This window comes from Corapipo altera, unplaced genomic scaffold (genome assembly GCF_003945725.1).
Source record: "Corapipo altera isolate COAL_440 unplaced genomic scaffold, ASM394572v1 61, whole genome shotgun sequence".
In the NCBI taxonomy this organism is placed as follows: Eukaryota; Metazoa; Chordata; class Aves; order Passeriformes; family Pipridae; genus Corapipo; species Corapipo altera.
In genome coordinates this window covers 7,459,204-7,482,523 of record NW_020884910.1, presented here as the reverse complement: position 1 = coordinate 7,482,523, position 23,320 = coordinate 7,459,204, and the positions used below count along the sequence as shown (strand labels likewise).

Here is a 23,320-nt window from a genome sequence, read left to right as displayed (position 1 = left end):
ATGCGGGGGGGGGGTGGCGGCCGGCCGGGGCTGCGGCGGGGCCTCCCGGGGGGCGGGGGCGGCGGCCGCCCGACGGGCGCTGCTCAGCGTGCGGCCGCGCGCGCATCCATCCCCCCTCCCGATCCCACTTCCCATCCCCCGCTCGGTTGCCAGGCAACGGCACAAAGGGAGCGCGAGCCTCGTGCGGAGGCCGCTCCGCACCGCCCGCACCGCCCGCGCCGTGCTGCGGGGCCCCCCCCCCCCCGGCACACGCACACACACACACGGCTCGGTCACGGTGCAGCGGCGATGGGATGCGGGCTCCCCCTCCCCCCGGCTCGCACGCACAGAGCGCGGTCACGGCAGCACCGGGGATGCGGGGATCCGGCTGGCGCGGGCCTCGCCCGAGCGGCGCCACATCGCCCCCACCCCATTCTGCCCCCCGCGGCCGTGAGGTGCGGGGGAGCGGCGGGGCTCAGCCATGGAAACGTGAAACATCCCCCCCGGCTGCTCAGAAACGCGGCTGCCTCCCCTCGCTGGCCAAGTTCATGGCGTCGATGGCCATTTTGGAAAAGCTCCTGTCGGAGGAAAGGCTTCGGGAAAGAAGGGGGGAGCCCGTCGGCTCTGTCACCCAGCCAGCCCGGCCAGGGGCTGATCCAGCTCCAGCTGCTGCCTGCCGCGGGAGCACGGCCAGCGGGAGAGCGGGGCTGGGGGGGGCGAGGAGGTGCTACAAGTGCTGCCCTTCCTGCCCCGTTGAGCTGCAGAAGGCACGGCTGGTCGTGGGGGCAAACCCGGGGCTGTCACATGGACAGGGGCACCGATGCATGGTTAAATAAGGGAGATTTCAGATGGGCAAGTTGCACTCTGATGGCCTTCAAGCATAATCCCAAAATATTTCCTCAGCAGGACCTCTCACTGAGGAGGCTGGATGGCGCGTTCTCCGCGGGCTTTTATTCAGCAATTCCCATTGTCCGTTACACGGCTCCGAGCACTATTTACTGTACAGCATCCAAACTCAGCTCTGAATACAGATGCATTCACCTCCTCGTGGGGGTTTCTGCAGTGCTATTCACCCCAATGCTTTAAAAAACATTAATAAAAATGTCCCTGCAACACCCTTGTAAGCCGATGGCTCCCAATGCAATTGTTCCACACCCACTTCCCAGGGGTACTGTGCCATTTTGAGGCCTCACTATTTATCCTGGATGCAGAATTGGTCTTGGTGCCTCTCATTCCCAAGCCAGCCCCGCTGGCACGTAGCACCCCGTTGCACAACATGCCTCATGTCTCTAGCCTTCATTCATTCTTTCATCCACCCTTTTCCTCAACCTTTTTCTTTGTCTTGCCCCTCGCCTAGAACCTCCACCCTGCCAGCAGTAATCCCTGAGTGGGGTTGTTCCCTAGGACTCTCTGGTTCCTGTGCGTGGACTGAGGGATTGAAAAAGCCATGGCTAATGTTTGCAAAAATGCCCACTGTTTTTTGGGTGGTCACTCCAAGCCATTTCAGCATATTGTTTTGCAGAGGTGCTGTGTTGAAGAGAAAACCCTGTGGACACTGAGCACAGGAGTAAGCATTATCTGCTTCACAAAGTGCCTCACCAAGCAGAGCCTCAGAGAACAAGGCAGAATGTTACTACTGCTGTTGAGGTGGTAGTGTTTGCAGTTGTTCAAACTGTCACCTTTAGGAGCTGACAGCCTTGCGTCCCAAGCTTACAATGCATGTGACCCTTAGAGGCCAAAGTGATGATTCATGAAGGAAGAAGATCTTGTCAAGATCCTTGTTTTCTGGACGCTGAACAAAATGTCCAGATCCCCCAAGGTTTGTGGTTTGGGGAGAAACCTCTGTGGCAGCTACAGTGGTCAGTTTTGCTTCAATTCTGAGATCCTATGGATGAGTAACACGTGACGCTAAGTTTGTTTAACCACAATGTCAAGCCCTGGATGGTTTTCATGTCATCACCTCCCACAACCAGGTCGGTTGCTTTAGTTCAAAAATTTGCCTTAAACAAATGTTAAATTTATTATCAAGATTTTAGTGTCATTTGTTGTTTCAGTAAGTGAAGAGGCAGAGACTGTAATGCCTTAGGAAAATCTTACTACGTTTTGGTTTATTTCAAGAAGCCAGTCACTGGTGGCCTGCAGTCTGAGTTTACGAAGAAACATCAGAGGTGTTTCAAACAAGAAGCAGGACCAGGGTAATTATTTGCATTTGTGTAATCCTGACTTCCCATGGCTTCCCTGTGGACAAAAAGCAGCATTTCCCTCTAATAAGGCCAAGGTTTTTGGACAGTGGGAGGAAAAATGATGAGTGATTGAAGACAAGTGCAGCTGGTTGTGACCTTTTCCGTGTCCATGGCTGGCTGAAGACAGGCTATGGAGGATGTGAGCAGGAAGCTTCCAAAGGGCTGTGAGGAGGATTGACACGAGTGCTGTCAGCCCTCCCAAAAAGGTCACAAACCATTTCCCGTTCCCCACTCAGAAATGCTCATAGCCAAATCGCTGCAGCTGAGACCACACTGTGCACTGTTTCAGGTTGGTAAGCATAGGTAGAAAACAGACAGGAGAAACACAAGCAGCTCTATATGCTTGTACAGCGAGACCAAGGTGGACTGGCTGCAGAACATGGGAAATAAAATTATCTCACGTCTGAAATCAATGCATTGAAGACCTTGGGCAAACCAAGAGATTTATTAGCTGTGTCTCTTCAGGATGGATAAATGACCTGGAGAGTCTGTGAGCCACCTAGCAGCTTTGGCAAACAACCTTACTGGGGTGCAGCTGGACCTCCCTCGGATTAGGGAGATAGGACGTGCTGCCTCATGAGGTCTCCAGCCACACCATTGCACTGCTTTCTGCTTCTACCGGGGGACAAACAGTTGTCTGCAAAACAAGAGGCCCTGGTTGGGATGTAGCCTTGTTAGAGAAATAAAGCACAAGAGACATGCCGATAAACCCGAGTTCTGTGGGGGAGGGAATAAGATAGCTGAATTGCTGGAGCTCGTGACATACAAAGGGAGGCTGAAGGAGCTGTTTCTTTCAACCTGGAGTAGAAAAAAGGTAAGGGAGAACTAATTACCCTCTTCAGCTTTTCTCTTTTTTTGTTTTTTTTTTTCAGTTTGGAGGGCTACAGAGAAGTCTCCTCTCATATATGCACAGTGAAATGGCTACAAAAATTACAGTAAAGTGTGACCAGAAAAAGGGAAAATCTCCTCTGTGGAGGTAGTTCAGCACTGCTACAGGTGAAGATAGGGGCTGGGGAATCTCCTCACCTTGGACATGCTTGGAAACTGCCTGGCCATGTCCCCAAGCAGCCTGATCTAGATTTGGGGCTAGCCCAGCCATGAGCAGGGCATAGAAGTAGAGAACTCTAGACATCCCGTCTCAATATCCCTGTGAGACTCTGACTCTAAAAATACATAGAGCCCCATTTCTTTTTTGACATGCAGCACATAATGGTCTCCTTGATGAAAAGAGTAAGCAGGCAAGCCTTCCAGTCTGCGCTAGGTCTGGGGAAAGTCTTTTTCTGAGCCAGAACACAACCATGGCCACTCAGGATGTCTTATACTGGCTTGCTCTCTCAAACTAAGAAAAATAATACCTGCAAACTGGTGTTTTTTGGTAAATGAAACACTGAGAAGGTTATAAACCTCCCTGCTCAGTATCACCAGTCTCCCAGGAATGGCTGTACTCATGGCCAAGATAGTGGTACTGACTGGTACTGAACCAACAAGCTGCCTCAGTTTACCCTTTAATCAAGCTAATAATTGGGTCTGGGATGCAGCTCAGAGGGCTGTTAATTGTGGAGTTACATTCATGTGCCACTCTGGCAGACTCTAGAATTGAGGGACCAGAGTGGTAACCTTACCCATCAGCCCAGTTTAGTTGCCCACTTAGGTGTGCCAGTGTGTAACAGCATGGCTTATTTCTGAGGCACAACAGAATGTGCACTGTGCCAGCCCTAAGACCCCTAAGATGCACAGTTTACCCAAAACTCTGGCACCTTCATCATTTACAGAGGTGTTTTATCTCCCCCGTACATGGTGTAGCACACAGTTATAGCTGCTTCCACACATGCAATGCTCTAATAAGCTGATCTTTGCCTAGAGACCAAGCTTCGTAATGTCCTACTGACAACCTGTCCAAGCTGTCCGTATTTAGTCTTCTAGCAATGGAGCCAAATGCTCTTCTTTCCATTAAGGTGCTCAGCACCTTATAGGAATTACCCAGCGCCCAAATTTTTTGACTTCTTGTCAGATGTTCATCAAAAGAGTGTCTCTGACAGCCTCTTATGTTAAAGATACTTGTTTCCAAAGGTTGGACAACACCCCATTGTTTTTGAAAGAGACAAGAACGTACCAGAGAAATTCGGTAGCTCTTCATCCTATAGGCTTCTCTCTGCACTCTACAACAAGCCTAATTCAGTGATATCTCCCCTTCCAGCTCATTTATGGGTGCACACACATATTTAGAAATGAAAGAAAGAAATTCTGCAGACTTCAGGGGGGAGGGAGCAGCCAGTGTTAAATTATCCCCTTCACAGCTGAACATTGCTCTGAAAATGTAATCTGAACAGAGTATGATTTTTTGAGGGAAAATAAAACCAATCCAACAAATGTTTCCCTTCACAGATAGTGTCACATCGCCAGTCCCTCCCCGGACTGTTACTCATACTCTGATTGAATCCACGTTACAGCACAGCGATCTGATGGAGGCATGAGCTTATACAACAGGAGTCCTCAGATGCAGGAATAGCCAAGTGCTTGGACATTTCTATCACAAAGAAACTCTAACCAAATCCCTGACACTGAGCCAAAGAGAAAGCAGCATATGCATCTTAGGGTGCACTGACCAAAAACAAGCATTTGCAGTGACCCAAGCAAACATGCCAGTGTCACGTCCTTCTATACATTGTGCCAGCAACAACGAACTCTTGATACAGAAGAGGCACCGGGTGAGGTACTGCTACAGCACGATGCATTCCCATCCCCTCAGTGCTTTAACACACCTTCCCTGACACAGGGACGTGGCAGTGTCTCACTGGCAGAAAACTCTTCCCTGACAAATTCTTCCCACAATGTAGGGACATATATACCAGCTCCCTGCTGTCACAGCCTTGCTGCATTTAAATGGGCAACACCGACTACCTTGGGCACGTAATTGCCTTATCTACACCGAAAAAAAAATAAAATAAAAAAAAGGACATGGGAGGAGCTGGGGGAAAGGAAAGATGCTCTTGGTAATATAAAAGGAAAGAAAGTTTATTTCCGAAACACTGCCCTGCTTGCTAAGCAATAGCCATACTGTTCACAAAATCGCAGTGTCTAAAACAAAGGAGCAGTGAGGTTGTACAATGGGAAAGGACAGCCCACTACCTGTACCCAAAATGCATGTCCCTTCAGGAAAACAGCGCTGTCGCGCACACAACTGCTTTTGCGGGAGACGCGATGGTGGGGGATGGCTGGGGTGGACCACAGGCTCTCGCTGGGCCCCGCGGGGTGCCGGGTGCCGCCCGAGGGGAGCGCGCAGGCAGGGGAAGATGGAGCGTTCCCTCCGCGACGCCCGGACTACAGCTCCCAGAGAGCATGGGAGAGAGAGACGGCCTGCAGCCGGGGCACAAGCTATTCCCTGCCACCGAGACGTGTGCTGTGTGCACTGGTGATGCCCTGGAAACCAATCCTGTCTCTACCCTCACATTCTCCCTCCCACCCTCTTTTCTGTTCTGGGCATGTGTGACATAGTCTTTGTCTTCCCTTCTTGGACTTACTCCCTATTCTGTGCTATTTAGTAAAGAATTGGCAGTGAGATGCCAGTGTTTTAAAGTTTTGTCTTTTGATTTTAAAGTCTGCATTCGGACACAGTCGAGGGGGATTGGGACTTGCTGAGCAACCTCAGTCTATACCCTTGTCCTTGCTCATCCTGAAAGACAAGACTTAAGCGAGGGTCTGGAAACTTTCTGTAGTGAAGTGGGGCAGGAGGTTTGCCAGAACTGTGTGCCTAAGAACATAAAGGGGATGCTGATGTGAACTGATAATGGTGAGCAAGGTGGTTTTATCATTTATTCTACAGTCAGATTTCTCATAGTAGCACCACCAGCCTCCTGTCTTCCTTGGAGTCTATCCAGAATAAAGTTGCTTGTTGAGCAACGCTGGGGTTTGCTGGCACTCAGCCTGCTGGGGAACTAGTTAGAGCACAGGCTACTTCCCCACATACTGCCGAGTTGTCCCTGTGAAACCAGATGGAATTGAGAGAGACTGACATTCCACCTACTCCTCGAATCACTGCTCTGCAAGTCCCTCTGAAGGTAGGAGGAACAGCTTTTTCTCTCCCAAAGATTTGCAGTTCCAGTTTACCATCACTTGAGTCCAGTGGACAGCTGGCTGGGGGCCCACCCCTAGATCTTTACGTTAGTGGAGGGCATGATGATTTCACAGACTATTCTGAGTTGGAAGGACCCACAAGGATCAATGAGTCCAATTCTTAAGTGAATGGCCCATATAGGGATCAAACCCACAACCTTGGTGTTAGCACCATGATCTAATCAGCTGAGCTAATCTGAATGTAAAATCCCTGCACAGCAGATCTTCATGCTACATGGTTTGGTGGAGATGACAGGGGCAATTCCCGCCATCCCATATGCCTTCCCCTTGGCATTTCCCAGCTGGTAGCCAACAGAGCAGTCTGGCTGTGGGACGAGGCTGTGAAAGAAGGTGAGGGCACCTGGGCCTTTTCTTCATCTTGCGAGTCCCCTCTGCTCGTTTTGGTTACCTTTCTGTGTGAGCCTCTCCTGCTCTAATGACAAAATATCCCCATTTCCCAAACGTTGGCGTCTAGAGAGAAACATCAGGCCAAGTCAGACAACTCAGGTGTGAAATACATTTTAATTGAGTTTAGGGATCTGTAGTTTGTCTGTTGCTCAGTTGAGCATGGACTGTCCAGAAGGTGAAGCAGACATCATGGGCAGAAGAGAGGGTGAAGGAGTGCAAGAGGGAAGGGAACAGAGAGAAAAAGGTCACAAGAAGCAAATGAGAGCACAGGTTTGTTTACGGAATGTGTTTTAATACATCGCCCCGCAGTACTATGTGCTGACCCGGAGACTGACAGCACGCACACACGCACACTCACGCCCAGTGTGGGACACCACTGCACTTCAACACCAAGCTGCTGGCAAGCACAGCCCAACACAGCACAGCACTCGGGGTGGAGGCAAGGGACATTCGGGTCCCACCAGGGTTCGGTGCAGACACACGCCTGGGGCACAGGGACGCCGTAGGCCAGTACACGTACACACACCTACACACATGCACAATGAGAGCGAGCCACTGGCAACACTCGTCCAGACACAGCTACAGGTGCGACACGTGCCCAGACACACCAGCTGACACACAGATGTTCACTGCACATGCTTCGGCGTACGAGGAAAACACACCGGGCAGCATGCTCCCATAGTCTAACACGTCAAGGTAGTGGCTCAGACATGGCCCTGCACGAAAAACAAGACACACAATGCCTAGATCCAGAAATGCTTATGACCCCAAAGCAAGGGACAGGGTGTAGGCCTTCCTCTCATCCTTCACCTGGGTACATCTAGCCGAGGACACCTGAACTTGAGGGGCTTTGAGGTGAAAGGGAACCGGGTGACAGAGTGGGGAGAAAGAGCAAAAACAGGAGCAGTGGAGGAAAGGGGGCTTTAGAGTCTGTGAGGTGGGAAAGAGCAGCAGGGTGTTTGTGCCCTGGGGACAATGTTCAAAGAACACTTGGATTGCGAAAGTTGTGTCCGGCGAAGCGTGCTTCATCACCAAGCTCTTCCTCAATCCTGCAGGAGAGAGAGACAGCACATGTCAGGATTTTGTGGTGAGGGAGCATGGGAGGCACCAGGGTGCTGGTGGGGCAGTGCATCAACAGAAAGCTGACATGGGCTGGAGGAGCTCAGCTCCTGCCAGCTGCTGCACCTGGAGGGTTGTACCCTCACACCAAGGAGAAGGAAAGGAGTCCGCTCCAGAGGGACTCCCTGAGATCTCACTGTCACTCTGTGCCTTGTCTTCATAATATTTCATCCACAAGCCCCATCTACCCTTGGGTTTTTAGCTTCTCCCACCCCAGTCTGTCACTCCTCCATTCTTTCTTTTGTGTACCCATCCCTGGAGCCCCTTACCTCATGAGCTGGTTGTATTTAGCCAGGCGTTCAGACCTGCAGGGAGCACCCGTCTTTATCTGTAAGGCATTCCCCAAAACAGACATTGTAAGACACTGTTATGACTTGTACCAGTTTCCCATGGCATGGCAGGGGATTCTGTCTTCACACACTTTCGCTTTCCTTCAGGCCTATGCATGGCCTGGGTTTCACCTACCTGCCCAGTGCACAGTCCTACAACCAGATCAGCGATGAAGGTGTCTTCAGTCTCCCCAGATCGGTGGCTCACCATCACACCCCAGCCATTCTCCTGGGCCAACTTGCAGCTGCAAGGAGCAACAAATGCAGTCAGTAGGTCCCACTCCTATAACCACCACCCACACAGGGTGTGATCCAGGCACCCTCTGCTCCCACTCTCAGCATCCTACACTCTGGTAGAGACAAAAGTCTATTCACCCAGTGGATAGCGTGACACCCTGCTGTGGTTCACCATCAATCCTTTCACAGGACAACAAGGGCATTGGGCTAGACTTACGCTTGGATGGCCTCTGTGACGGATCCAATCTGGTTGACTTTCAGAAGAAGGCAGTTGCAGGCTTTCTCTTCAACAGCTCGCTCAATGCGCTTGGGGTTTGTCACTGTCAGATCATCTCCCACTATCTGAATCCCCACATTGGCAGTGAACTTGGTCCAGGCCTCCCAGTCATCTTGGTCAAAGGGATCCTCAATGGAGACCACTGAAAGGACAACAGAAGAGACATGAGTCAAAGCTGCCTCCCTTCTCACCCCAAAAACACAGAGGGTTTGCACTAGTTAAGTGTGCAGCATCAGTGCTGATTTCCTACTGCCAAGCACAGCAGCTCACCTGGATAATCACGTACAAAGCTTTGGTAGAGGTCACCCAGCTCATCTCCAGAAATGTAGCGGCTTGGGTCATCTGGAGACTTGAAGTCCAGGTCATATTTGCCATCACGATAGAACTCGGAGGCTGCCACATCCATACCAATGACAATCTTGTCCGTGTAGCCCGCCTTGTCGATAGCTTCCTTGAGGAGCTCCAGAGCTGAAAGGAGGAGAGGTGCAGTGAGGAGAGTCAGCCCATGCAGAGAAATCTGCCTTTTTTTGGGAATCTCCCCTCAGAGTGTTCCTAGAGCCACATAGAGTCTAGTGGTGTGATGGCAGAAGTAGAAGGGAGCCCAGAGTGCAACAAAAACATGCCAAGGAGCTGTGGAGGTCATGTCCAAGTGGACAAGAAGGAATTAAAATACAAGCTCAAAGACAAGTTTGGGGAAGGCCTTGTAAAATGTGCACATGCGTGAAAGGTTTTTATAGAGAGGCTATAATAAATCGAGGCTCCCTCCAAGGAGAAGGAGCTTAGAAACCATTCCCTAACATAGGAGGTCAGTGCCACTGAAGCATCATCTTTTGAACCAGTCTTTGGGGAATGCTGTGAGCTGGGTATAGGAACCTGCAGCACTGCAGGTAAGGGTACCCCATCTCTGTATGGCTCTCACCTTCACTATTTTCCAGGATGTTGGGGGCAAAGCCTCCCTCATCACCCACGTTGGTAGCATCTTTGCCATACTTCTCCTTGATGACGCTCTTGAGGTTGTGATAGACCTCAGCCCCGATACGCATGGCATCGCGGAAGCTTTCAGCCCCCACAGGCAGAATCATGAACTCCTGCATGGCCAGTTTGTTGCCTGCGTGGGAACCTCCATTGATCACATTGAAAGCCTGGAAGAGTCCACAAGAGTAGCAGAGCTGAAGGAACCGGTTTTGATACCACTTAGAGGAGGTTCTCGGATGAATCACCACACCCATTCATACCACATCCCACAGGGTAACATAATACATCAGCTACAGTACATCAGACCAAAGGCACAGAAGCACGGGGTCTTCCTTCCAGTAGTGGCTCAAGGCACATGGTTGGAGAGGACTTTCCCACCTATTTCCCTTTCAGAGATCTCCCGAGCTATGTGTATTTACCTGTGTTTGTTTATCTGCCATGTTTTGTCAATCTTTCTTCCAGGACCTTTCTCCTTGACCCCGAGAAAATTTTGGCACCCACTACACCCTTTGTGAATGAGTTTCACAAGGCAGCTTCCCCTGGCATGAAGACCCATATACCCATGTTTTGAACTGTGCCCCAGAGGGTTCTTGTACTACAGGTGAGATCCTCAGTCAACCCCCCACCACAACCTCTGCCATATCCTCCTCAGGCTCCTTTTTTCAAACTGGAACTTGACAGACCTTGAGCCTTGGTTTGCTTCCCTGACAAGTGCAGTGTACTCAGCTGATGTTCCAGCCCTATATCCCTTCCTTATCTACCTCCCAACACGTCCTTTGAAGTTTCTTTTGGAAACACCACTCTTTTGGAGCTTCTGAAGGTGGATGTCAAGGACAGAGGAGTCTTACTGGCACAGGAAGGATGAGGTCAGAGTTGCCGGCCAGGTCAGCAATGTGCCGGTACAGGGGGACATCCTTCTCTGCAGCTCCCGCCTTGCACACAGCCAGTGAAACTCCCAGGATAGCATTGGCGCCAAACTTGGCTGTGGGCAAAACCAAGGAGGAGTTAAGGCTTCTCAGGCAGCAACCTCTTGCCCAGCGGATGCCCTTGGCAGCCCAGCTTGGGCTCACCACAGCTATGACAGTGCCCCCCGCTCCAGCCCAGCAGCCTCCCATGGTCTTTACTTCACAGGCCAAAAAAAGAGGAATGAATTACATTTGTTCTCTGTGCCATCCATCTCAAGCATCAGATTGTCTATCTTCTCTTGATCCACAACAGAGAGGCCCTGCAAGAAAGAAACAGCTCCTGAGAAGGAGAGGATTGGAAGAGCTGTTGGCTCTGGTGTGCAGGAAACAAGGTGTTGATGGAGAAGCTGGGGGTACAGGGATCTTTTCAGCTTGTGAGGGAACATAAACACACAAAGCTCTGGAAACTGGTGCCTTGGTATATAGTCAGGTTAAGTAACCACGACGATGTTGCTGCAGTGCAGTGTAGATGTACCCATGCTGGAGATGGGGTCAACTGCAGCCCAGGGAAGGCCACGCATTACTGGGGACACAGGACTCCCTCAGGATTTACTGAGGCTTTCGGCAGCTTCCAGGGAGCTTTGTGGTGCTGTGGCTACACAGAAGCTAGGCAGAACAACAGTACATGCTCAACCTCAAGCAAACAAATACAGACCAGATGGAGCCATCCCCGGGGGGAAGGTGGAGAGCAGGATTAGACCCAACACAGGTAGCCCTTCACCAGACCGGGTATTTTTCACAAGTGGAGAGAGCTGGGCTCTCAGCCAGACCCTGCCACGGGCTACATCGTGTATAGTATGTGGCTTCAGCTCAGGTCTTCTCAGAGCAGGTTCCAGGTCTTCAGGTATAAACAAGCTGCAGATGTGACACCACTGCTCTGCAAGGCTGTGCCAGAGCTTGCACAGTACAGCCATTGCTCATCACACTATCACGAGGCCACAGACATGTGGATGAGATTCAGTGCTTGAGGAGGAGCATTGCTGGAAGAGGGAGTGAGCTCTACAGGGAGCACCGAGGGGACTAGTTAGGCTATACAGATGCTGCGGTGGACCAGGTAGTGTTAAATCCTTTCCTCCCCGAGAAAAGATCACTGTGGACACATACAGGCATGGAGGGCAGGAGGGGTGTGCCCACGGTTCACAGAGAGCATCACTATGTCTGTTAACCCAGTGAAATGAAGAGAGGCAGAGACAGAGATTGGGGGACAGAGACGGACCAGAGTAAGCATTGGATAAGGGAGAACAAAGAGAAATCCTTACAGAGCCCACGAGAGCTGGGGCGACAGTGCTGTTGATATGATCCACGGCCTGCAGGACCCCTAAAGAAGGGAAGAGACAGAGAAAGAAAGGGAGAGAGAGAGAGAGAGAGAGAGAGGGTGAGGCAAAGAGGAGAGTGGAAAGAGGGAGGGAGAGGACCAATAGAGAGACTGAGAGAGGGAGACAGCAAGGGAAGATCGAGGCCTGATCTTTCACTTTACACTAGGCCTGTGCCTTTGTGGTCTCTCTGAGGGCAGTGGGACACATCCGCATCACGCCAGCGGATGAGCAGGACCCTCCTGCAGAGCCCCACGCACAGGAAGCCCCAAGGACAGCGTGTGCAGCAGGCATCTCCCCACCTTTTCCAAGGAAACGTGACTTGTCGTTGTCTCTCAGCTCCAGCGCTTCGTAGATACCGGTGGATGCACCGCTGGGGACTGCTGCTCGAAACATGCCTGGGAAACAGCAAAACAGGAGCATGAGACGAACAGAGGGTGAAGAGGAAAAACCCGCATGCACCTGCTTCTGCCCTGCTTTCATGGGAAAGAAGGTAGCAACTGCTTGTGAAAATGGATGGCCCTGCTGGCTGGCTGCTCCTGGCTGTTCTTCTCAGAGGTGGAACAGCTCGGTGGCAAAAATGAATGCACCCAGGGCTTCCAGACTGAGGAACCTGGATCTCAGGCACCCAGAGGTCCACACTGATCCCAGAACTGCGGATGATGAGTTGAAGTCTGGTTCCTCAGCCCTCCTCCTGATTCCAGAGGCAGCCTGAACCACAGCCACCAGCAACTTCTCCCCCTCACACTGGGATTGGGTTTCTGCCTCACTAAAGAAGGAAGAGAGTGGTTTGTTGCCTGCTCCTCACCCATCAGTTCACACAATTTTGGGCCCAGCATCGATGCAGGTCTTCCAGTTCAGACGGACATGCCTGCACAGAGATGTGAGGGTCAAATACCTTTACCTCTGCCATGAGCATGGCTATGGATGTGTTACCAAACTCATACTGTGTCCCAGGACTAAAAGCGTGGCTGCAGCAGGGCATCACAGGGATGTGACAAGAAGGTGCATATATTTATGTTAACAAAACCTTCCGTCCCTGCTACCAGCAGATGGATGGCTCAAGTCACATACACAGCAGTCAAGTCCCATCTGTCTTGTCATGATTTGCCCAGCACGAGTGCAGAGTTGCTGAGCACAAGCACAAGCAAAGCCACAAGCAGAGTTTTGGTCTTTGCCTCTTCCCCTGGTTTGTTGTCTGCTGGGGGTTCACTGGTGAAGACCCTCCATGCTCTCAGCGGAGTGTGCCAGGCTACTGCACAGCGCCAGCTCTGCAAGGACGGGCAGGGCTTTCCCTCCATCTCTTATCCTCCCCACATACCTTTGTGTGTGTACAAGTCCACCTCAACAGTGGGGTTCCCACGGGAGTCCAGGATCTCCCGGGCATGGATCCTCTCGACTGCCATAATGAATCTGTGGAGAGGAGACAACAGGACACGTTCAGCCCTGAGAGGCCCCAGGATGTGGGGTGCTCACCCTTCTGTGTCTAGACTGAGAGAGAGAAGGGAGCTGAAGGAAACATGATCCTATGAGTTGGGGCTAAAACTATTGGCCCCAGGAAATGTAGAAATTCACCCAGACTGTGGGAATCTACTCATAGTCTGTTTTGCCCAGGAACAGGGTATCTATTTGAATTTACTCTGTGCCTTTGCTGCAGATGACAAACTGGGAGTACTCTCTCACTCTCTCCCTGCGTCACGGCAGGGCGCCTGATACGAGCCCGGATGGCAGGGTTGGGGAGGGTGCCACAGCATCCACGGACAGCAGAGAGGGAGGGATCAGCTGGCACAGCGGGGAGGTGCCCCTGGCTCTGGCGTCAAGGACAGGGTACCAGCTCCTGGCATCTCCTGTCCCCTTGCCGCAAGGCGAGGTCAGTGCTTTCCAGGGCCAGGCAGCAAGTGGCTGTTGTGTCCCTGGGCAGGGGGGCAGCCAACCCATGGGGACCCTCAGGTCCGTGGCAGGGGAGCTGCCCCAGTTTGGCTCTCACAGACCCCCATCCATGTCGCCCCTGCTGAGCACCCAGCTCAGCCTTCCTGTCTCCGCCATGAGCCGCCGGGTCAGGCTGTGCTGAGGCGGTGGGAGCATGGAGGCCAGCAGCCTGAGGAGACATCCTGCTGAAGACCATGGTGTCTCAGACGTGGTAGAGAGGGCTCTGAAGGAGGAGGGACCTGGCCCAGATGCCAAACCTTCACTCAGTTCCTGAGACAGCGAAGCTGGATGAGGCTGGGAGGTATCTCTGTTGGATGAGGAGGGGGAGGAAGCATGGCGTTTTGAGTATCTGGTTAAATCTGAAGTAGAAAACAAGCTGGTGGGTGATGATGGCTCTTTGAAAGAGCTTCTCTTGCTGCAATTTGTTCCATAGGGGGTCCAAACCATCTCATTCCCACTATACCACCTTCTCATTCTCCTGGCTGTGGGCCTGTGCAATGCCAGGGTGCTGCAGAGAGGTGCATGTTCCTCCACGCCCCCAGCCCTCCCAGGTTTTCCTACCCCGGTTCCCACAGATGATTCACTGAACCCCGAGCAGGGCTGGCAGAGGCCGCAGTAAACACGGGGCCCCAGCCAGGACCTCCCCGTGGTGTGTGTGAGCAGGGGCACAGCCAGAACAGGGGTTCAGCGCAGGGTGGGGTGGGATAAGCTGGAAATAGCACATCACAGCACTAGGGGGAGCTAAGAAGCCGGCTGGGGGAAGCCAGAGTCAGCGCTCGACCCCACTGCCCCGGGTGGGTGGAAATCACAGGGGTGTGAGGAAATCGCGCTGCTGCTCTGAAGTTTCAGCCAGAGCTTCCCGTATTTGGGAGTTTCAGTTAGCGACTCCAGGGTTCTCTGGAGCCTGCGCAGGGCCCTCCACCATGTCCATCTGGGCTGGGATCCCCCATCAGACGCTTTGGCAGTGCTCCTCACGCCATCTGGCACACGCCACAGGAACTTCCTCCAGAGCCGTGCCCGTGCAGCTGCGAGCTTCCTTTGCAGCAGTGTCCTGGCCATGCCTCAACAGCCTCCACGGGGTAGAGAGGGACAGTACCCCAATTAAAGTGAGCTTTGACAGCGAGCCCCGTGCCCGATGCTGTGCCTTTCTGCTTATGTGGTCACGTTGTCCATGGTCACATCCCTCTGGCCACATCCACCTGCTCCTGTTGGAGCTAGCTCCGAGGAAGCCAAATGACAAGCCAAATCCAGCCTTGCTTGCCCCACCCCATCACTCACATGATCTCTTTTCCCTCTAGTCCTTTAAACCCTTTACTCCGCTTGTGTTGCTGCCCCGTGTCCCCCCGAGCTTGCCCTCCTTTGAACAGTGCAAAGAACCACCCTGAAATCCCTGGTATCAGCTGCACTGTCCAGAAAGGAGGTCAGAGGCGGATAAGCCAGGATAAGGGATTGGGATGGAGCCCATAGCTGGGAGGCCATAGACCACAACCAGGGGGAGAGAGGAGCCAGGCTGGATGCTGTGCATCCCCCCGTGAACAGGGGCTGGGCAACGCACCCCGGGAGGCTGGTCCTGCTGCAGTGCCTTCCCGTGGGCACCGCTCCGTGGCACTGCCTGTCACCAGGGCAGCGTCTCGTTGTAGCTGGCGCTGGCAGCAATTCCCCCTCCCCGCCAGGCGGGCCAGCACGGTGAAGACCTTCGTCCCAAGCCACACGCCACCAGTCCCGTGTGCTGCTGCGATTCTCCCGGGCTGGGCACTGCTCCCAGGAAGCCCGCACTGCTGCAGTGTCGTGGCTGATGCAGCTATTGCTTGCTTGACTGTCATCTCCTCTCCCTGCTGTCCCCCCTCCCCTGCGTGGTGTGGGGCTGTGCAAATAGGAAAACACCCCCTCTCCTCCCCTCCCTCTCCCGGAGCGCCCGTGGTTATGTCAACGCATCGGGAGACGGGGGCGCTTGGTCTGCCCTGAGGCTGGATCCTTTTCCCAGCAGTGCCCAGACTGAGCTTTGCGTCCTCCCCACTACCACCCCCTCCCCCAGGGAAAGCTCCATCCCGCAGCACCTCCCGACAATGCCCTTGGGAGCACCCCCTATCCTCGTTGGTTGCCCCCCTCCTGCAATTCCCTAGGTTCACATCTGAAATGATGATTGCCTGGAGGGGTAAGGGGGGGGCTAGGGAAGGAGGGAGTACCTGGAATTAAAATATGAAAGAAAAGTGAGAAGGTTGTGGGTGAAAAGAGATAGGTGGGAGGAGCAGGGAGAAGAAGTGAGGGGAGTTTAGTTGTTAATGCTGCTCACCGTGGTCCTTCTCTGCAGGGACCCCAAAGTGCGTGGGGGGTTTGGAGGGCACAAGGTGGGGAGCAGAAACATGCATGTGGTGAGGGGGGTGCTGGCCGTGGGGAGACACTTACCTTCCTAGGGCAGGGGTGAACGAGAGACTGAGAGAGTGCTGGTGGAAAGGAGAGAGGACGAAGCTGAGGAGGGATGCAGGACCTCAAGGGGAGATGATGTGTCCTCTAAGCCAACGGCGGCAGCAGCAGCAGGATGGAGACGCCCCTGATAGGGCCGGGACAGCAGCATGTGACCCAGAGCTGCGATGAGTCAGGATTTAGCAAAGCTTTGCAAACAGCACGTAGGGGATGGAGAGGGAGAGAAAGGCAGGCAGCAAGGGATAGACGTAGACAGACTAGGGTGAGAGAACCAGGGAATAGGAGTGGGTGTGCAGGATAAACAATCCCAGTCACTCCAGGCTCATTAATTATTTTTATTCAAATCGGAAAATCTTGCAGGATTTTTGGGAGCCGTAAATTTAACCACAGAACCTATAACTCTCCCATTTTCCCTCTTGGGCCTACCAAGAATAGAACATATCAGTGCAGTGACTGCAAAAACACTGCAGTGCCTCAGGGCAGCTTCCAGGACCAAGGTGGGTAGCCCTCCTCTTTTGTCCAGAGGTAAAATGAGGTGAAGCTGCTACCTACAGCTCTCACGTTCCCATCTGCACATGAGGGGAAAGGCATCTCCACATCCTGACAGCCTCTGGGAAGAGGTGTTGAAAACAGAAGTCACTCAGTCACACCATCCCCTTGTGATTCTTCCATTTCCTGAAGAGACACATCATCCTTGAGAGATCCTTCCATTTCCTGAAGAAGGGAAGAGGGAGAAGTTAATGACTCCATGCCCAACTTCTTTTCCCCTTTCATCACCCTCTTTGGCTAGTGGGGGTTGGGAATGACAGCAGGGCTGCATGCTGGCCATCAGAACCAGGTTGCAAAGCCCAGACTCTTTTTTGGGCTCTTCTGCACTTGGAACTGATGCCCCTCACCCTTCTCCTCATATAATCTGGAGGGAGGTGAGGCTTCATCAGCATGTTTGATCTTTTTTCTTTCTCTTTACTTCCTTCTTCTCCCCCCCACCATGTTGTTCTCACCTTTTCTTTTTCTTCCTGCCTTGTCTGACGAATTTTCATCGCCTCTTCCCGCTCATCTTGCTCAACTACTTCCTTGTCAAGGCGTTGCAAGTGTGGCAGCAGGGCAAGGACCTCCAGCCGGTAACTGGGTTCATCAGCACATGGATTGTCCAACAGCACCAGTGCCTGCAGCGTGGGAAGAACCTGCAGTTTTTCCACTTCCTGAATGCTACTGATCCCATTGTTCCTGAAGGAAGCACAAGAGAGCAGGGGAAAGAGACCCATGCAAGGAGTGAGATCTCTTTGGAACAGTAAATGGACAAGATAGACAAAGCAAAACTTAGCAGCATGATGGACCGTAGACCTTAGACCACAAATCTGTCACCTAAGATCCAGATCTGCCTGCAGCTCCCCAGACTGAGGGACAAACAGGACATGTCCTCTGGATTTCTCTGTGCTCAGACAGTCCATTGAATCATGTGATATCTCCAACATCCTTTATGGCAAATGCCGAGAACTAAAGGGCACTTGCAAACAGGACATAGAGAACATGCTTTGAGGGATCCAGTGGAGTTATGGCAAGGAATAAAAATCATGAGGTGGAGTATGAGAGTGACTGGAGAAGCAGATATTTTCTGAGAAGCCCAGGAGAGGTCCTGACTGTTACACATCTAAACAACTGAGTGCTGAATGCCAGTTAAGAACAGTAAATATCAACCCATCCCTACCAGGTCTTCAATTTCCAAAGAAACCAGAAAATCCTAAAGATCTAAATGGGAGTACAGTCTGATGAAAGAATCTCTGGTCCCAACACAGAGCAGGGAAGACCCACCGTAGATTGAGATACTGCAGGCACTTCATGCTACTGGAGAATCCATCCAGGGTCTCCAGCTTGTTGTCACGCAGGTGCAGAGTCTCCAGCTGCTCAAGCCCCTCGAGGCCTTCAAGGCTGCGGATGTTGGTCTGGGCCTGAGCACCAGGGAGACAGGAAGAGAGAAGGGAAAAGGGGACACGCAGCAGTTATTTCTGGCCTTTAAAGCTCTTTCTACCCTCCAGACTTTCTACCACTCATAACACAGCCTTCTCTGAAGCTATATCAGGTTGTTCAGGGTCTTGGCCAAGTGGTCATTCATCTAAGCACTCAGATTCAAGGACCAAAAGTTTGCTGAAAAAGTGTTTCCTGGAGTATCACTTGGTGTCTGAGACAAAACCACCCCAGGTGAATATTCCATTGCCAGCACAGTACCCCCTTCCACGGCAGTGCCAAATATGGGCCTCAGAGAGCAACTGTGTGGAGGGGAAAGCTCAGACCTGAGCCTAAAATGAGTGTATTTAAAGGATAGGTAACCAGCCCCTCTCAGTCACATAGTCCACGTAGTCTAGGCATCTTCCAGTCCCCCAGTGGGGGAAATCTACTACAAAGAAGTCTCTTCTACCCCTCTGGTAGCAGAAGCAGGCTGTGTGCTCCTGAGAGAGGAGGGGGGTAGGGGTTGCTGGTCGGTTTAATTTTAAGATTTTTCAGGTATAATTGTTGCTATTCATCATAGGTGCACCTTCTTGAAACGAATCTGAAAATCTTAAATCAAGAAGTTTAAAATTCCCCATCACTGAATTTCATTCACTTTGCTGTGATGTGTGTTAACGAAGCGGGAAAATACGAAGCTGTGAATATCAGGAATAGTTTCTCAGCAAGATGTCGGCTAGAAAAGGCCACTAGAGGTCTCCTGCCCGAGAGCGGGTTCCCCGCAGTGAGAGCACCAACGATCTGTCAGGCTGCTCACCGCCTTGTGCTGCCAAGTTTGGAGCATCCCTCGTAACTGCCACCTCCCCGCCTCGTTCTCACCTTGGAGCTGAGCACGGCTTCATTTGCTAATGTGGCTCGGGGCCGCAGTCTCTAAGTCTCTAAGGACACAAACACCTGAGCGGGAAACGGGGAGAGAGGTGCTGTTGTGCTCTCTGTTCCTCATAGGTACCCAGGCAGTGATGTAGACAATACCTGAGGCTAATAAAGGGACACAGGCTGAACTGGTGGGACAGGAGAACACTTTAGGGCTGGGTTACTCAGGAAAAGGACATTTTGTAGAAAAGGAGCATTTTAATGGAAACTGGACAAGGGAGAGTCTGGACCAGCTGGGCCAAGTAAAAAGAGTAACACATGGACAAAAAGAGGAAAGTTGGAATTTAGTGAAGGTCACAGGAGCAGATTTAACAGTCAGGGAGGATTAGGACATTGTACCTCAGAGGAAATTAGAAGCTGGGGTGAGTGGGGAGCTCACAGACCACAGGTTTGGAAAAGGAATAGTAACCTCCCATCACTCTCACTTTCTTCATTACTTCAGTATGAGTAGTTTTAACAGCTCTGGCCTTGCAAGCGCTAGCAGGACAATGCAGAATGGACATTTTTCAGGGTTGTTTTATTCTTTTTTCCCCTAAATCAAATAACATTCCATTTGACACACCATCACCTTACCTTACATTCCAGTTCTTCACATGGACGAGATGCCACCGTTTTGTATGGAAAGCTACCACAGTGTAGTTGCCCATAATTCCCTCTCCACTTCCTGCACACTTCACCTTCCTCTAGTCAGCCTTTGCCACTGCTGCTGCACCATGACCAGGAGCTAACACAGTCCTACTTTGACCCTCAAGCTGCTGCAAGTGCCACATGGTACACAGCCAGTTTACCGTCTTCATGTTAGTACCTAAAACTTTTTACATGCTAAATTTCATCTCTAGCTATGTCACACATTAACCAAATGTGGTTCAGTTTGTTTAAACTGAACCCTTTGTCTTGAACCCTGTCTTTGAGGCATCAGCTGCACCTACCCAAGGCTGAAGTAACATCAAAATCTTTATAGAGAAAGCAAAGCATTGCTGAGAGAGATTTCCCTGCAAAAGGATGTAATGAGCATGTGGACATGGGAGACAAATTCAAGCCCCAAAGATTCCTGACAGTCAGTTGTTCTAGTTTTAACAGAAGAATGCAGTTTTCCCGCTTCATTTGGGCAGCTCAGAAACACCTCAATCATACCAGGAACCTTGTTTAAATACAGATGCTGTGTTTGCTTCCCTCCAATAACTCACCGAAGTGTCTGGTTATGCTTTGAAATGCTGTATTGTATCTAGTGACTTATCCACTTCACCCATTCTTTGAGAACCTCTAGTTCTAAAATCCCAGTTTTCCACTAGAAAATTGCAGGCAATCTCAGCAAGCAATCTCCTCAGTGTTTTCTGCCAGGAAGACTTGATGAAGAGAAACCACATAGGTTTTCAAAGCCTTTATAATATTTAATTGCTTTTTAAGAAGTAGTGACTCAGGTTATCTATCTAGTCTTTGCAAGCTGTAGCAGTGTGTGATGCATGGCCATACCTACACAGATAAGTCATACACATACATACACACAGGCCATGCTTGCCCTCTTCACTTCCTTCTCTAGTAGTAAATGTTCTCTGAAGCAATTGTTTATGATATGAGGAAATTGCTTCTCCTACCTAAGTTTTACTGTGATGTTCAATCAGGGTTTTTTTTGGCAGCTGAAGGTCTGAATCATATAGGTTAAACCAGTACTTGATTAGGTCCATCAGAGAGGAGAAAGAGGCACCTCCCAGTGTCACCCAGAGCAAACCTGTTGCTTTGCCCAGTGATCTCTGGTAGTCCCAGGACACTTGAATATGAGCTTGCCTAACACTGCCTGAAAGGAAAACTGCTCTCCTGCAGGAGGTCACGGGGGAAGAACTTGACACACTGAATGTTGCCAACTCCTCTGCAGTTTGTGGTTAGTGGCTACTCCCTTTGCGCTATCTGGGTCCACAGCGAACATGGAGCTACTCCAAAGAAGTGATTTGGTTTCTTTAGTTCTCTGAAATCTGTTGCTCCCTCAGGTTGAAAAGATTGAACTCCCTACCTCTCACTGGCTGGAGGTGCCAGGCTCTGCAGCCAGGCTCTGTCCCACTCCCCAGGCTGGTCGATCCCTTACCAGATAGAGTTTCTTGAGCTTGGGAAGACTGAGCCCTGCTGTGGTCTTTAGTTTGTTTCCTCGCAACTCCAGGACTTCCAGGCTGAACAACTGGTCCTTACTCAGGCCCAGGATTGTCTGGATTTTATTTTCTGAGTGCCAGAGGAAGAAGAAACAACAAGAGAGTTAATCCTACCCAAAGAGTGTCCCCACAAGAGTGAAGAGAGGTGGTCTGTATCACCTTTCAGGCTGAGGGTGGCTAAGCGGGGGTGAGTAATGCCTTCCATATCCTTGATGCGGTTGCGATCAAAGCTGATGACCTGGAGATAGGACAGCTCCTGCATGCAGGCACTGGTGAGCAGGTTCCCATCCACCTTCAGCCAAAGCAGCTCTGTTAGGCTGCTCAGTGGAGACAAGTCTTGCAGCTTGTTCTCTGACAAATCCACATACCGCAGGTGAATGAAGCTTTTGAGCAGGCTGATGTCTGTCAAGCTCCTGAGGGAGGGAGAATGTGAATGAAACTTCTCTCATATTTCCCCACCACCAGCTTTTGGTTTGCTCCTTGCAACTACTGGAGGGAGGGCAACCTCCTCTTGCACTTACCTGCTATCCTAAAAAGCCTTGCTGGAGAGAAGGAAGAAAAAGGCAGGTGATAGGGACAGGCTAAACAGTCTGTAAACAAGGACAAATGGTAAAATTTGACCTCGTTTCCTGGCAGAGGGAGTAGTTATTGCCATTGAAATGTATCTGTGAGGAGAGGGCAGAACCAGAGCAGAAAAGAGGGTAAGTTTTGGGGAGGGGTCTGTTAGACAGCAACTGCGTGTAAGGACTTTCCTAGTGGGAAAAATGGTGGTTGACGTATGTATGAGGCTGTTGAAAAAAACAGTCTTACTGAGGCCTCTTAGTTAGGTCCAGGGTAATGTGGGTGTGCTGATCCAGAGGCCACTGTGGCACTGTACTTAAACTGCATGCCTTAAATGTTAGCAGTTAATAGGACAGATGTTAGTGGATTTTCTCAAAGTGCCTGTAGGGAGGTCACCCGGTTCAGGCTCCCCTAGGAGACCACAGCCCAGAGCAACGGGCAGGCTCTCCTCAATCCTTAGAGACACTGATGTCCCACTAGTGCGTCTGGCTGTGGTGGAGGCTGTGCCCACCTCAGGGCTGAGGATGGACAGGCTGTGCTAAGGCACAGACTGGAAGCCAGGCGGCTGGAGAGCAGTGCCTGGAAACACTCCTGCCCCGCATGGCCCGTCACCAGTTTATGGCACAGCTGCTCCATGGCTGCGAGTGGCCATGGAGCTTCTGCTGGGGCAGGTTCTGCACACTCACTTTCCTTTGGCTTCAAACTTCACGTAGGTGTGGGCCAGCCCGTTGCCCGTCTTACTGAGGAGAGACAGGCCCTCCTTCAGTACTTCCTCCGTCAGAGGACAGGGAGCCGGCACCTGGGAGAAGAGGAGAGAGCACAACACCAGCGCTGGCCTACGCACAGCCGGGCGGTGCTGAGGGCCCCCCCCTCACCTCTTCTTCCTTCTTCTCCTCTTCCTCCCCCTCCTCCTTCTCTTTCTCCTGCTCGTCGTCCTCCTTCTCCCCCTCTTCCTCCTTCTTCTCAGGGTTGTTCTCGTCCCCCTCCTGCTCGTCGTCCTCCATCCTCCCAGGACGGAACCCTGTTCCCTCTTCCCGCGGAGGCTGCTCCCAGAGGCCCGGCGGCGGCGCGGGCCGCGGCTCCCGCTGCCATGGGAACCGGGGGCGGACACGGCTTCCCGGGAGCGGCGCGGAGCCGCCGCCGGGGTGGGCTCGCGGCTTCCCGGGGCACCGTGTCCTGTGGGTAGTCACTGCCACATGGAAAGCTCAGAGCGTGTCCCGCCGTCATCAGAAGCACTTTGCTATCCCACTCCACCTTCTCAGGTGTGTGGGAACAATCTGCAATTGTTGGCATATCCAGAGAACTGAAGGATTATTTTGGTGGGAAGGGACCGCTGGAGGCCATCCTGTGAGTACCCCAGCTCAAAAAATGGAGCCAGCTTCACAGTCAAGCTGGGCTGCAGAGGGTGATGGTCACTCAGGCAGTGAATG

At 51.8% G+C, this 23,320-nt stretch overlaps 2 protein-coding genes across 3 annotated transcripts; both read right to left on the bottom strand.

Moving 5' to 3' along the window:
• Positions 1-6,838: 6,838 nt before the first annotated feature.
• ENO2 (enolase 2) lies at positions 6,839-16,468 on the bottom strand. The gene is made up of 12 exons (XM_027653601.1): positions 16,294-16,468; positions 13,280-13,371; positions 12,261-12,356; positions 11,905-11,963; positions 10,836-10,905; positions 10,529-10,662; positions 9,625-9,847; positions 8,976-9,173; positions 8,646-8,847; positions 8,328-8,436; positions 8,132-8,190; positions 6,839-7,792 (listed from the first exon to the last, which is right to left on the bottom strand). The coding sequence occupies exons 2-12, from the start codon at positions 13,362-13,364 to the stop codon at positions 7,723-7,725; spliced, it is 1,305 nt and encodes a 434-aa protein (XP_027509402.1). The 5' UTR covers positions 13,365-13,371; positions 16,294-16,468; the 3' UTR covers positions 6,839-7,722.
• Positions 16,469-16,633: 165 nt separating this feature from the next.
• On the bottom strand, positions 16,634-22,999 carry LRRC23 (leucine rich repeat containing 23). 2 transcript variants are annotated; one of them, XR_003529332.1, is made up of 7 exons: positions 22,766-22,999; positions 22,577-22,689; positions 21,489-21,742; positions 21,269-21,399; positions 18,124-18,260; positions 17,313-17,477; positions 16,634-17,025 (listed from the first exon to the last, which is right to left on the bottom strand). XR_003529332.1 is itself a non-coding variant. In XM_027653602.1 (7 exons), the coding sequence occupies exons 1-7, from the start codon at positions 22,892-22,894 to the stop codon at positions 16,948-16,950; spliced, it is 1,068 nt and encodes a 355-aa protein (XP_027509403.1). In that variant the 5' UTR covers positions 22,895-22,999; the 3' UTR covers positions 16,634-16,947. The 2 variants fall into 2 exon arrangements, 1 of the variants encoding a protein (XP_027509403.1); XM_027653602.1 differs by having other exon boundaries at positions 17,313-17,538.
• Positions 23,000-23,320: the final 321 nt, after the last annotated feature.

What these genes read in the sequence shown, in the direction of transcription:
- ENO2 (XM_027653601.1), bottom strand. Translation starts at nt 13,364, where the DNA reads ATGGCAGTCGAGAGGATCCATGCCCGGGAGATCCTGGACTCCCGTGGG. An exon ending in ACCTCATCCTTCCTGTGCCA is followed by an intron (nt 9,848 to 10,528) that starts GTAAGACTCCTC and finishes GGACTCTTCCAG; the next exon opens with GCTTTCAATGTGATCAATGG. An exon ending in TAGGACTGTGCACTGGGCAG is followed by an intron (nt 8,191 to 8,327) that starts GTAGGTGAAACC and finishes AATGCCTTACAG; the next exon opens with ATAAAGACGGGTGCTCCCTG.
- LRRC23 (XM_027653602.1), bottom strand. Translation starts at nt 22,894, where the DNA reads ATGGAGGACGACGAGCAGGAGGGGGACGAGAACAACCCTGAGAAGAAG. An exon ending in AAGTTTGAAGCCAAAGGAAA is followed by an intron (nt 21,743 to 22,576) that starts GTGAGTGTGCAG and finishes TCCCTCCCTCAG; the next exon opens with GAGCTTGACAGACATCAGCC. An exon ending in GGCAGGAAGAAAAAGAAAAG is followed by an intron (nt 17,026 to 17,312) that starts GTGAGAACAACA and finishes TCCCTTCTTCAG; the next exon opens with GAAATGGAAGGATCTCTCAA.